The sequence below is a fragment of the Oncorhynchus kisutch genome, linkage group LG11, assembly GCF_002021735.2.
Source record: "Oncorhynchus kisutch isolate 150728-3 linkage group LG11, Okis_V2, whole genome shotgun sequence".
In the NCBI taxonomy this organism is placed as follows: Eukaryota; Metazoa; Chordata; class Actinopteri; order Salmoniformes; family Salmonidae; genus Oncorhynchus; species Oncorhynchus kisutch.
The window spans coordinates 87,125,373-87,140,269 of record NC_034184.2 but is presented as its reverse complement, the minus strand read 5'-3'; the positions used below and the strand labels follow the sequence as shown (position 1 = coordinate 87,140,269).

The window sequence follows — 14,897 nt, the reverse complement described above, 5'->3', positions numbered from 1 at the left end:
GTTAGCCCTATATGTGGGTTAGCCCTATACGTGGGTTAGCCCTATACGTGGGTTAGCCCTATACGTGGGTTAGCCCTATACGTGGGTTAGCCCTATATGTGGGTTAGCCCTATATGTGGGTTAGCCCTATACGTGGGTTAGCCCTATACGTGGGTTAGTCCTATACGTGGGTTAGCCCTATATGTGGGTTAGCCCTATACGTGGGTTAGCCCTATACGTGGGTTAGCCCTATACGTGGGTTAGCCCTATATGTGGGTTAGCCCTATATGTGGGTTAGCCCTATACGTGGGTTAGCCCTATATGTTTATTTAGCCAGTTTCTCATCATATAGTCTCTGTTGCCTGATGACCGCAGTAAAACCCACCTCCCTTCCCAAACCTCTATCTGACCTGAATTACGAGATTATGTGGCTCTCTCATCGCGTATTTTCCTCTTCACTTTGTCCAGCTGCGCAAATTTAAAGCAGATGTTTGTGATTAAGTTGAAGCAAGCTCTCTCTGCCAGGAAGGTGATACAACATAACATCTCTCTCCAAATGATGTTTTTGTTTTCAGGTGAAAGGGAGGGGACTCAGTCAGCACACCTTCGGACCGGCGTACTTCCTGCATCTACCACTGTGATATATAAAAACCCGGCGCGCAGAACGGCAGCCGAAGTCCTCGTATAGTTTGACTAGTCTAAGCTACTGCTTGAACTGAGCATCATCTCTCTCTCTCTCTCTCTCTCTCTCCCTCCTGTCAACTATTCTAACTGGAAGGTTGGAAGAGTGTCGCCTGGCAACGCAGGTACAAGATACGGCTGAAAAGGAGAAGGTAGGATCGCTCCAAGTTTCCAGGGAATTTATTTCTTCTGTTGACACAGGATATTTCTCTACTGAATGCATTTTTGACATTTTGACTATTTGAAATGTCACACTATCTTAGGTTACATACTTGCGTGGGATATACACTGATGTTATTCAATTTTACGCATGGAACATTTTAAATATTGGCCCATTCTAGTTGGCATAACCGTAAAAATATACTTATCTAATGTCTGGGATTTGTATTGCTTTCATTTCAGATTAAATCCAGACTTCACATACAGCATTTGAGAAATCAGAAAAAGCAGAAAACATGAATGCTCCGCACTTTTCCATAGACTTGCTGCTGCTGTGCATATCTTGCGGAGCAAGTGTATTGGCAGCCAACTCTCCCAATGTGTCCTCGACGCTGCCAGCCACCAATTTCACCGACCTTGGCTCAGCGTTCAGCTATGGAGAAGCAGACAGCAAGAATATTATTCTGACCAGGAAGAAGCGTTATATTTCCCAAAACGACATGCTTGTCATTCTCGATTATCACAATAAAGTAAGAGGGAAAGTTTTCCCTCCGGCGTCCAATATGGAGTACATGGTAAGTGATTTATCTTCCAACTTTATCAATCCATTACTCATTGATTTAATGACGAATGACCCTTCTCTTTTCCTGACTTCCCTGCCTTCACTTGCTCTTGTGATTGTGTGATTGTGATATTGACGTGTATGTATTGATAATTCCCCTATTGGTAACATCAGTGGTAAGCGTTATGATAAACTATCATTTACACGTTGGTGTAACAGTATACCTTTAGACCGCGCACCACCGCTAACTAAGCTAGCGTTTCACATCCGTTACATTGGCCTAATGGACTAGTTGCTCAAACCATTGAATGATAAATGTGTGTTGCTTAGTAATGAAAGAAACTGTCAGTCATGGTGACTGGTGACTCTAATTTGATGCTTGATGTGAGTGCAATTGTTCAACAATGGCACCCTATTCCCTATATAGTGCACTACTATAGCACCCTATTCTCTATATAGTGCACTACAATAGCACCCTATTCCCTATATAGTGCACTACTATAGCACCCCATTCCCTATGCAGTGCACTACTTTTGACCAGGACCCATTGTATTTCATTTAGGACAGAACCTTGGTCCACGTGAACCCATTAGTCTAGTCTTTATGAGGTACTACTAGCGTCTATAACTGAAGAGCACTTGAGCTCTCTACATTTCCCCCCCTCCGGGCTCTACCAGCAAGGCTCTAGGTGGTCCTGAACCCTGAAATGTGGTCAACAGCTGGGCCAGAAGAGACATTTGTCACTGAACATCCTGCTCTGAACTACACTGCGACCACGTCCCACATGGCACCCTATTCCCTATATAGTGCACTACTTTTGACCAAAGTCATAGGGTGCCCTAATCAAAAGTTGTGCACTATATAGGAAATAGGGTGCTATAGTAGTGCACTATATAGGGAATAGGGTGCTATAGTAGTGCACTATATAGGGAATAGGGTGCTATTTGGTATCCAAGTGTCCATGTAGTGATGTAATGGGTTTGGCTGGAGAAGTTAATGAATTAATGATGAATGGGTAGAAACACACGATAGCTGGTAGCTGGTAACTGGTAGCTGGTAGCTGATAGCTGGTAGCTGGTAGCTGATAGCTGGTAGCTGGTAGCTGATAGCTGGTAGCTGGTAGCTGATAGCTGGTAGCTGGTAGCTTATAGCTGGTAGCTGATAGCTGGTAGCTGATAGCTGGTAGCTGGTAGCTGATAGCTGGTAGCTGATAGCTGGTAGCTGATAGCTGGTAACTGATAGCTGGTAGCTGATAGCTGGTAACTGATAGCTGGTAGCTGATAGCTGGTAGCTGGTAACTGATAGCTGGTAGCTGATAGCTGATAGCTGGTAGCTGATAGCTGGTAGCTGGTAGCTGGTTGTATTTCATGGACAATGTCCAGTTTAGAAGATAGGATTATGTCTTTAAGGTGGATTATGGTGGTTATGAGAATTGGAGGTACATTTTTGTATTCTAGATACAGTGAAGAGTGCATTGTTCCCAAAAGAGGCTACTGTAAAAAAGACTCTAGCTACGATAAACCAACTATTGGCAGTGTATCGCTCTGAACAGGCCAGTTGCATAGGAACGATGATGGAATCACTGAGCGGAAGTCTCTTTCCATTCTCTAATACAACATTCTGAATTGGAACCACATGAGAGAGTAGCCTGCAACGATCTAGGCGGTTGTCTCTCGTCCCAAACCCTGATCCAATTCTTATTTGGCTCTGTGTTCCGTTCCAGCGGTACTGTAGAATAAATGAAGATACCACGTTGCATTGTTGCGTCATAACTCAGGGAACATGGTTGCGTTGGAGTACTGGGAACGCAGCAGAACAGTCTCGCGTAAATGAAATAACGTAAAGAGACCAATGCAGAGCTGGAAGAGTAATTCTGTTTGTTTTTTTAAGAAAGCCTACAGACGGTTTAGTTGTTTTAGAAACCTTTGTGAAAACAGAAAGGAAAACAAGGTTACACTGCTACTCATGCTCACAGATGATTCATTACAACGTTCCATCAGGTAAACCATTTCTCAGGGCCTTAAAACATGTCAATCTACAGTATAACAACCTTTAGTAGGGGGACATAGATTATAGACAGGCTTTAGTAGGGGAACATAGATTATAGGCAACCTTTAGTAGGGGAACATGGATTAGAGACATGCTTTAGTAGGGGGACATAGATTATAGACAACCTTTAGTAGGGGGACATGGATTAGAGACATGCTTTAGTAGGGGAACATGGATTAGAGACATGCTTTAGTAGGGGAACATGGATTAGAGACATGCTTTAGTAGGGGGACATGGATTAGAGACATGCTTTAGTAGGGGGACATGGATTAGAGACATGCTTTAGTAGGGGAACATGGATTAGAGACATGCTTTAGTAGGGGAACATGGATTAGAGACAACCTTTAGTAGGAGAACATAGATTATAGACAACCTTTAGTAGGGGAACATGGATTAGAGACATGCTTTAGTAGGGGAACATGGATTAGAGACATGCTTTAGTAGGGGAACATGGATTAGAGACAACCTTTAGTAGGAGAACATGGATTATAGACAACCTTTAGTAGGGGAACATGGATTATAGACAGGCTTTAGTAGGGGAACATGGATTAGAGACAACCTTTAGTAGGAGAACATAGATTATAGACAACCTTTAGTAGGGGAACATGGATTAGAGACATGCTTTAGTAGGGGAACATGGATTAGAGACATGCTTTAGTAGGGGAACATGGATTAGAGACAACCTTTAGTAGGGGAACATGGATTATAGACAACCTTTAGTAGGGGAACATGGATTATAGACAACCTTTAGTAGGGGAACATGGATTATAGACAACCTTTAGTAGGGGAACATGGATTATATGCACATCTATTGTATTGGAACATGGATTATAGACAGGCTTTAGTAGGGGAACATGGATTAGAGACAACCTTTAGTAGGGGAACATGGATTAGAGACAACCTTTAGTAGGGGAACATGGATTATAGACAGGCTTTAGTAGGGGAACATGGATTAGAGACAACCTTTAGTAGGGGAACATGGATTATAGACAATATTTACTATGGGGACATGGATTATAGACAGGCTTTACTATGGGAACATTGTTTATAGGCAATATTTATTGTGTGAACATGGATTAGACTCACGTTTTAGCGTGGTAACATGGATTATAGACACATCTATTGTATTGGAACATGGATTATAGACAACCTACATTGCAGTCCATGTTATTCACTTTTCCACATTTTCTTATGTTCTCTGTGTGTGTGTGTGTGTGTGTGTGTGTGTGTGTGTGTGTGTGTGTGTGTGTTTCTACGTGTGTGTAGACGTGGGACGAGACCCTGTCTAAATCAGCTGAGGACTGGGCCCACGCGTGTCTGTGGGAGCACGGACCTCGACACCTCCTCAGGTTCCTGGGCCAGAACCTCTCTGTCAGGACTGGACGGTGAGTCACCTCTAACCTCTGACCCTTCACTGTTGACCCTAGGTGCTGACCCCAACTCAGTTTGGTGTATCACCCTCTACAGGTTAAGGTTCAGGATGTCGGAGGGGAGGGTGAACGGATCCTGGATCTCGTGACCCTGTATGTGTGCCAGATGGTGCCGTATTACCTATTCAGTGCACTACTGTTGACCACAGCTCTATGGGGGATACATCTAATCAAATGTTATTGGTCACAAACACATGGTTAGCAGATGTTATTGCGAGTGTAGCGAAATGCTTGTGCTTCTAGTTCCGACAGTGCAGTAATATTTAACAAGTAATCTAACCTAACGATTTCACAACAACTAATTTATACACGCAAGGGTAAAGGAATGAATAAGAATATGTGCATATAAATATATGGATGAGTGATGACCGAACGGCATAGGCAAGATGCAGTAGATGGTATAGAGTACAGTATATACATATGAGATGAGTAATGTAGGGTATGTAAACATTATATTAGGTAGCATTGTTTAAAGTGACTAGTGATGCATTTATTACATAATTTTTTTCATGATTAAAGTGGCTGAAGTTGAGTCAGTGTGTTGGCAGCAGCCACTCAATGTTAGTGGTGGCTGTTTAACAGTCTGATGGCCTTGAGACAGAGAGTTGAGTCAGTATGTTGGCAGCAGCCACTCAATGTTAGTGGTGGCTGTTTAACAGTCTGATGGCCTTGAGACAGAGAGTTGAGTCTGTATGTTGGCAGCAGCCACTCAATGTTAGTGGTGGCTGTTTAACAGTCTGATGGCCTTGAGATACAAGCTGGTTAACAGTCTGATGGCCTTGAGATAGAAGCTGTTTAACAGTCTGAGGGCCTTGAGATAGAAGCTGTTTAACAGTCTGATGGCCTTGAGATAGAAGCTGTTTAACAGTCTGATGGCCTTGAGATAGAAGCTGTTTAACAGTCTGATGGCCTTGAGATAGAAGCTGTTTAACAGTCTGATGGCCTTGAGATAGAAGCTGTTTAACAGTCTGATGGAGATAGAAGCTGTTTAACAGTCTGATGGAGATAGAAGCTGTTTAACAGTCTGATGGCCTTGAGATAGAAGCTGTTTAACAGTCTGATGGCCTTGAGATAGAAGCTGTTTAACAGTCTGATGACCTTGAGATAGAAGCTGTTTAACAGTCTGATGGCCTTGAGATAGAAGCTGTTTAACAGTCTGATGGCCTTGAGATAGAAGCTGTTTAACAGTCTGATGGAGATAGAAGCTGGTTAACAGTCTGATGGCCTTGAGATAGAAGCTGGTTAACAGTCTGATGGCCTTGAGATAGAAGCTGTTTTTCAGTCTGATGGCCTTGAGATAGAAGCTGTTTAACAGTCTGATGGCCTTGAGATAGAAGCTGTTTAACAGTCTGATGGCCTTGAGATAGAAGCTGTTTAACAGTCTGATGGCCTTGAGATAGAAGCTGTTTAACAGTCTGATGGCCTCTAGATAGAAGCTGTTTAACAGTCTGATGGAGATAGAATCTGTTTAACAGTCTGATGGCCTTGAGACAGAAGCTGTTTAACAGTCTGATGGCCTCTAGATAGAAGCTGTTTAACAGTCTGATGGAGATAGAATCTGTTTAACAGTCTGATGGCCTTGAGATAGAAGCTGTTTACCAGTCTGATGGCCTTGAGATCGAAGCTGTTTAACAGTCTGATGGCCTTGAGACAGAAGCTGTTTAACAGTCTGATGGCCTCTAGATAGAAGCTGTTTACCAGTCTGATGGCCTTGAGATCGAAGCTGTTTACCAGTCTGATGGCCTTGAGATCGAAGCTGTTTACCAGTCTGATGGCCTTGAGATCGAAGCTGTTTAACAGTCTGATGGCCTTGTAATAGAAGCTGTTTTTCAGTCTCTCGGTCCCAGCTTTGATGCACCTGTACTGACCTCGCCTTCTGGATGATAGCGGGGTGAACAGGCAGTGGCTCGGGTGGTTGTTGTCCTTGAAGATCTTTATGGCCTTCCTGTGACATCGGGTGGTGTAGGTGTCCTGGAGGGCAGGTAGTTTGCCCCCGGTGATGCGTTGTGCAGACCTCACTACCCTCTGGAGAGCCTTACGGTTGTGGGCGGAGCAGTTGCCGTACCAGGCGGTGATACAGCCCGACAGGATGATCTCGATTGTGCATCTGTAGAAGTTTGTGAGTGTTTTTGGTGATAAGCTGAATTTCTTTAGCCTCCTGAGGTTGAGGCGCTGCTGCACCTTCTTCACGATGCTGTCTGTCTGTGTGGACCAATTCAGTTTGTCTGTGATGTGTACGCCGAGGAACTTAAAACTTACTACCCTCTCCACTACTGTCCCGTTGATGTGGATAGGGGGGTGTTCCCTCTGCTGTTTCCTGAAGTCCACAATCATCTCCTTAGTTTTGTTGATGTTGAGTGTGAGATTATTTTCCTGACACCACACTCCCAGGGCCCTCACCTCCTCCCTGTAGGCCGTCTCGTCGTTGTTGGTAATCAAGCCTACCACTGTAGTGTCGTCTGCAAACTTGATGATTGAGTTGGGGGTGTGCATGGCCACACAGTCATGGGTGAACAGGGAGTACAGGAGAGGGCTGAGAACGCACCCTTGTGGGGACCCAGTGTTGAGGATCAGTGGGGTGGAGATGTTGTTACCTACCCTCACCACCTGTCTCTGTCCTCAATACTAATCTATATATCTCTGTCCTCAGTACTAATCTGTCTGTCTCTGTCCTCAGTACTAATCTGTCTGTCCTCAGTACTAATCTGTCTGTCTCTGTCCTCAGTACTAATCTGTCTGTCCTCAGTACTAATCTGTCTGTCCCTGTCCTCTGTACTGATCTGTCTGTCCTCAGTCAGGCAGTCCAGGACCCAGTTGCACAGGGCGGAGTCGAGACCCAGGGTCAGAGCTGTAGTTAATGAACAGCTTTCTTACATAGCTATTCCTCTTGTCCAGATGGGTTAGGGCAGTGTGCAGTGTGATTGTGATTGCGTCGTCTGTTGACCTATTGGGGCGGTAAGCATATTGGAGTGGATCTAGGGTGTCAGGTAGGGTGGAGGTGATATGGTCCTTGACAAGTCTCTCAAAGCATTTCATGATGACAGAAGTGAGTGCTACGGGGCGGAAGTCATTTAGCTCAGTTACCTTAACTTTCTTGGGAACAGGAATAATGGTGGCCCTCTTGAAGCATGTGGGAAGAGCAGACTGGGATAAGGATTGATTGAATATGTCTGTAAACACACCAGCCAGCTGGTCTGCACATGCTCTGAGGACGCGGCTGGGGATGCCGTCTGGGCCTGCAGCCTTGCGAGGGTTAACACTTTTAAATGTTTTACTTACGTTGGTTTTGGTAGCAGGCCGTGTCGGTGGCACTGTATTGTCCTCAAAGCGAGCAAAGAAGGTGTTTGGTCTGTCTGGGAGCAAGACATTGGGGTCCGCGACGGGGCTGGTTTTCCTTATGTAGTCCGTGATTGACAGTAGACCCTGCCACATACCTCTTGTGTCTGAGCCGTTGAATTGCGACTCTACTTTGTCTCTACACTGACGCTTAGCTTGTTTGATTACCTTGCAGAGGGAACAGCTACACTGTTTTGTATTCGGTCATGTTTCCGGTCACCTTGCCCTGATTAAAAGCAGTTGCTTGCGCTTTCAGTTTTGCGCAAATGCCGTCATCAATCCACGGTTTCTGGTTTGGGAAGGTTTTAATAGACGCTGTGGGTACAACATCACCGATGCACTTGCTAATAAACTCGCTCACCGAATCAGCGTATTCATCAATGTTATTGTCTGACGCTATGCGGAACATATCCCAGTCCACGTGATCAAAGCAATCTTGAAGCGTGGAATCCGATTGGTCGGACCCGCGTTGAACAGACCTGAGCACGGACGCTTCCTGTTTTAGTTTTTGTCTATAGGCTGGAAGGAACAAAATGGAGTCATGGTCAGATTTTCCGAAAGGAGGGCGGGGGGGGCTTTGTATGCGTCTGAATAACAATGATCCAGAATTTTTCCAACCCGAGTCACGCATTCGATATGCTGATAAAATTTAGGGAGCCTTGTTACAATAAATGCAGCCTCAGGATATCAGGATATGTGGTTTCCAGTTTACATTGAGTCAAATGAAGTTCTTTCAGGGCCATCGATGTGTCTGCTTGTGGGGGAATATACACGACTGTGATTATGATCGAAGAGAATTCACTTGGTAGATAATGCGGTCGGCATTTGATTGTAAGGAATTCTAGGTCAGGTGAACAAAAGGAGTTGAGTTGCTGTAAATTGTTATGATCACATCACGTCTCTGTCTCTGTCCTCAGTATTAATCTGTCTGTGTCTGTCCTCAGTACTAATCTGTCTGTCTCTGTCCTCAGTACTAATCTGTCTGTCTCTGTCCTCAGTACTAATCTGTGTGTCCCTGTCCTCGGTACTAATCTGTCTGTCTCTGTTCTCAGTACTAATCTGTCTGTCCTCAGTACTAACCAGTCTGTCTCTGTCCTCAGTACTAATCTGTCTGTCTCTGTCCTCAGTACTAATCTGTCTGTCCCTGTACTCAGTACTAATCTGTCTGTCTCTGTTCTCAGTACTAATCTGTCTGTACTCAGTACTAACCAGTCTGTCTCTGTCCTCAGTACTAATCTGTCTGTCTCTATCCTCAGTACTAATCTGTCTGTCCCTGTCCTCAGTACTAATCTGGCTGTCTCTGTTCTCAGTACTAATCTGGCTGTACTCAGTACTAACCAGTCTGTCTCTGTCCTCAGTACTAATCTGTCTGTCTCTGTCCTCAGTACTAATCTGTCTGTCCCTGTCCTCAGTACTAATCTGTCTGTCCCTGTCCTCAGTACTAATCTGTCTGTCCTCAGTACTAATCTGTCTGTCTCTGTCCTCAGTACTAATCTGTCTGTCTCTGTCCTCAGTACTAATCTGTCTGTCCCTGTACTCAGTACTAATCTGTCTGTCTCTGTTCTCATTACTAATCTGTCTGTACTCAGTACTAACCAGTCTGTCTCTGTCCTCAGTACTAATCTGTCTGTCTCTATCCTCAGTACTAATCTGTCTGTCCCTGTCCTCAGTACTAATCTGGCTGTCTCTGTTCTCAGTACTAATCTGTCTGTACTCAGTACTAACCAGTCTGTCTCTGTCCTCAGTACTAATCTGTCTGTCTCTGTCCTCAGTACTAATCTGTCTGTCCCTGTCCTCAGTACTAATCTGTCTGTCCCTGTCCTCAATACTAATCTGTCTGTCCTCAGTACTAATCTGTCTGTCTCTGTCCTCAGTACTAATCTGTCTGTCTCTGTCCTCAGTACTAATCTGTCTGTCCCTGTCCTCAGTACTAATCTGTCTGTCCTCAGTACTAATCTGTCTGTCTCTGTCCTCAGTACTAATCTGTCTGTCTCTGTCCTCAGTACTAATCTGTCTGTCCCTGTCCTCAGTACTAATCTGCCTGTCCTCAGTACTAATCTGTCTGTCTCTGTCCTCAGTACTAATCTGTCTGTGTCTGTCCTCAGTACTAACCAGTCTGTGTCTGTCCTCAGTACTAATCTGTCTGTCTCTGTCCTCAGCTACCGCTCTATTCTCCAGTTAGTGAAGCCCTGGCATGATGAAGTGAAGGACTATGTGTTCCCTTACCCCCGGGACTGCAACCCCAGATGCCCCCTTAAATGCTACGGACCCATGTGTACACATTATACACAGGTACGAAGACAGTCAAGGAAAAGTCATAATGTTGTATGGGCAGAATAAATTAACTTAAGATTCACATGCTTGACTTGAAGTGTAGTGCAAATCTCCCATTGACATCAATGCTCGATTGGAAAAGTTGAATTTGAACCTGTCATTTTGATGATAGTGGTATGGATGATCTTTGGATAATTGATGATCCTTACTGTCTCTCTACTTTACAGATGGTTTGGGCCACAACAAACAAAGTCGGATGTGCTATACACACCTGTCACAATATGAACGTGTGGGGGAACGTGTGGAAACGGACAACATACTTAGTGTGTAACTATTCATCTAAGTAAGTAGACGGTAATAGAATGCACATTTTATTTCCAACTTAAACCCCCTTTTGACATTTCAGGAAGTAGGAATACAGGATCTGTAGGAAAAGTCTTAGTTTTTTTCACATCAACTTCTATGCTGTTGACCTGTTACTTTTAACAGTGGTAAACTGGTAGTTCTGATCATGCCAATACTCAACCTGCCTGTTTGGCAACCGTACGGTTCAACTCCTTCCATTGGAGCTTGAGCTTCAGCACGAAGCTGAATATACGTACCAGGTCCCAGGGACATTCCAACTCCTCCAGAACCTCAAAGAAGTCCAGAATCATTTCTCTCTTCCTGTATTCCGTGACCGTGATTGGGAATTCTGACTGACTTGTGACCTCATAATACAACCAGCTGACATGTTTCTAAATCACCAACGGCTTCCACACTGAAGAACACATGTGTTGGTGTCTTAGGACATGTGCAGTTGTGTTTTATAAAAGCCAATCAAGAGAAGCATTTTCCTTCCAAAGTTACAACTGTGGCCACTATCGATGTAGCCACTCACAGGCTTACTGAAATGAAGAAAATGATATCACCCAAAATATGTGAACAGATTATAGCTTTCACATTCCCTAAATACATTCCCTATAAGATAGTTATATAGTTTATATGCTATCTTATAGCTGAATCCCAGACCACTCCGTGCCAGTATTAACTCTGTGTCTGTCTGTCTTGTGTTTTCCAGGGGGAACTGGATCGGAGAGGCACCCTACAAAGTAGGCGTCCCGTGTTCCGCCTGTCCCCCGAGCTACGGAGGCTCCTGTTCCAACAACATGTGCTTCCCAGCCCTCAACACAAACTATCTGCAGTGGTTCAAATAGAGCCAGGAGTCCCTGTCCAGACTAAGTCTGCGTCCCAAATCACACCCTATTCCCTATTGCCATTTGGTGCTAACACGCTGACCCCTGACCCCAACACAGAGACTTTCCCCCTTGAAGGATTTGCACAGCATTCGTGGAAAACACACTAATTTAAGATTAAAGCATACATTTATAATAATGTGTACATAGAATTCATGTTTTTTATTTGACATATTTTCCAGATTTTTTTTTTAATGATTATCATATGATGAATTAGATTGATTGGTTGATTGATACAGTCGGATGATAATTTATGTTGTGAAGTATGTTTCCTGACAGTGTTAGAGTATAATGGGTTTACCATTGGTCATGTACCCATAGAATGTGGACACGCATGGATGTGCCTCACGATGGGTCAAATGGATACAAGTCAATGACATTTCAACACTACGGTAGCAAGCAAAAATAGTTTTTAAAAGTGATTGTTAACTAACTTGTACAGGTTTTTGGGGGGGCTTGCTTAGCTAATCATGTTGGCTAACTGTGGAGAGAAATAATTCACTTATGTACCGTTAATTAGGGCTTGATTCAATCTGTACCAATTCTATGGCGTAATAGACATTTAAAGGCAACGTGAGTGGAGATTCTTTTTTTAAACTAGGCAAGTTGGCAGGGTAGCCTAGTGGTTAGAGCGTTGGACTAGTAACCGAAAGGTTGCAAGTTCAAATCCCAGAGCTGACAGGGTACAAATCTGTAGTTCTGCCCCTGAACAGGCAGTTAACCCACTGTTCCTAGGCCGTCATTGAAAATAAGAATTTGTTCTTAACTAGCCACATAGCAACTGAAGCTAACCCAACAGCCTACCAAGCCACATAGCAAGTGAAGCTAACCCAACAGCCTACCAAGCCACATAGCAACTGAAGCTAACCCAACAGCCTACCAAGCCACATAGCAACTGAAGCTAACCCAACAGCCTACCAAGCCACATAGCAACTGAAGCTAACCCAACAGCCTACCAAGCCACATATCAACTACAGCTAACCCAACAGCCTACCAAGCCACATAGCAACTACAGCTAACCCAACAGCCTACCAAGCCACATAGCAAATACAGCTAACCCAACAGCCTACCAAACCACATAGCAACTGAAGCTAACCCAACAGCCTACCAAACCACATAGCAACTGAAGCTAACCCAACAGCCTACCAAGCCACATAGCAACTACAGCTAACCCAACCAGTAGGTTACCAAGCCACATAGCAACTACAGCTAACCCAACCATTAGGTTACCAAACCGCATAGCAACTACAGCTAACCCAACAGCCTACCAAACCACATAGCAACTACAGCTAACCCAACAGCCTACCAAACCACGTAGCAACTACAGCTAACCCAACAGCCTACCAAACCACATAGCAACTACAGCTAACCCCACCAGTAGGTTACCAAACCACATAGCTCAGCCAGTAGACTACCAAACCACATAGCAACTACAGCTAACTCAACAGCCTACCAAACCACATAGCAACTACAGCTAACCCAACAGACTACCAAACCACATAGCAACTACAGCTAACCCAACAGACTACCAAACCACATAGCAACTACAGCTAACTCAACAGCCTACCAAACCACATAGCAACTACAGCTAACCAAACCACATAGCAACTACAGCTAACACAACAGACTACCAAACCACATAGCAACTACAGCTAACCCAACAGCCTACCAAACCACATAGCAACTACAGCTAACCCAACAGCCTACCAAACCACATAGCTCAGCCAGTAGACTACCAAACCACATAGCAACTACAGCTAACGCAACAGCCTACCAAACCACATAGCAACTACAGCTAACCAGTAGGTTACCAAACCACATAGCAACTACAGCTAACCAGTAGGTTACCAAACCACAAAGCTCAGCCAGTAGACTACCAAACCACATAGATCAGCCAGTAGACTACCAAACCACATAGCTCAGCCAGTAGACTACCAAACCACATAGCTCAGCCAGTAGACTACCAAACCACATAGCTCAGCCAGTAGACTACCAAACCACATAGCTCAGCCAGTAGACTACCAAACCACATAGCTCAGCCAGTAGACTACCAAACCACATTACAATTGCAGCAAATGCATTTCCATCCATATCCTGAAGCTAATTGACTAAAGTGATGTTTCCCACAGGGAGGGCTGTACTTACTGTACTGGAGAGAGTCCACCACAGAATGGCCTGTATATGTGATGAGCTCTATTGGGAACGATTGGCCTCCTGTTTCTGTGGATGACACAATGGCAGATGTAACACTTGACCAACATGACATTGATGTGACATTCAGTTCTGGTTGATGTAGGACAGATTCAGTACTGGTTGCTATAGGACAGGTTAGGTACTGGAAGCTATAGGACAGGTTAGGTACTGGAAGCTGTAGGACAGGTTCAGTACTGGTTGCTATAGGACAGGTTAGGTACTGGAAGCTGTAGCACAGGTTCAGTACTGGTTGCTATAGGACAGGTTAGGTACTGGAAGCTGTAGGACAGGTTCAGTACTGGTTGCTAGAGGACAGGTAAAATACTGTTTGTGTTGCTTGTTGTTTGCCTGTTAACATGACTCTGAGCATACAGAAGGCTCAGTGGAAAGTGTATACCATGGGACAGATGGACAGTATTGCATTGAAAGGATCCAGCTATGTCCTTACAGCATGTGTTTTGGTCTGTTGTTGTGTCATGTTCTATAATGTATCACTGAACTGTTTTCGGTTCTTAGATGGAAAACCACTCCATAGAACCTCATACCCAGAAAATCAATATCCTCATCCTACATTCATACTGTTGCTATAAGTTATATTCCAGAAATATTTAATTAAAGGATGGTTTTTTTTTTATTGTTTTGTAAAATAAACTTTATATAAATGTGGAATTCTTTCCAATTGCATACTGGTTTTGATTGAGGTGACACATTCAGATTACATTAAAAAATACCTTGTATTGTTTCCTCTAATTTAGTGTGGACTGTATGGTAATTTAGTGTGGTCTGTATGGTAATTTAGTATGGTCTGTATGGTAATTTAGTGTGGTCTGTATGGTAATTTAGTGTGGTCTGTATGGTAATTTAGTGTGGTCTGTATGGTAATTTAGTGTGGTCTGTATGGTAATTTAGTGTGGACTGTATGGTAATTTAGTGTGGACTGTATGGTAATTTAGTGTGGACTGTATGGTAATTAGTGTAGACTGTATGGTAATTTAGTGT

The 14,897-nt window shown here is 43.9% G+C and overlaps 1 protein-coding gene across 1 annotated transcript; it reads left to right on the top strand.

Annotated features, from left to right (window-relative positions):
* The first annotated feature begins 521 nt into the window (after positions 1-521).
* LOC109884426 (peptidase inhibitor 15-A) lies at positions 522-14,572 on the top strand. The gene is made up of 6 exons (XM_020476390.2): positions 522-812; positions 1,063-1,394; positions 4,697-4,815; positions 10,356-10,488; positions 10,698-10,813; positions 11,531-14,572. Exons 2-6 carry the CDS (start codon positions 1,116-1,118, stop codon positions 11,664-11,666), a joined length of 783 nt encoding a protein of 260 aa, XP_020331979.1. The 5' UTR covers positions 522-812; positions 1,063-1,115; the 3' UTR covers positions 11,667-14,572.
* The last annotated feature ends 325 nt before the right edge of the window (positions 14,573-14,897 follow it).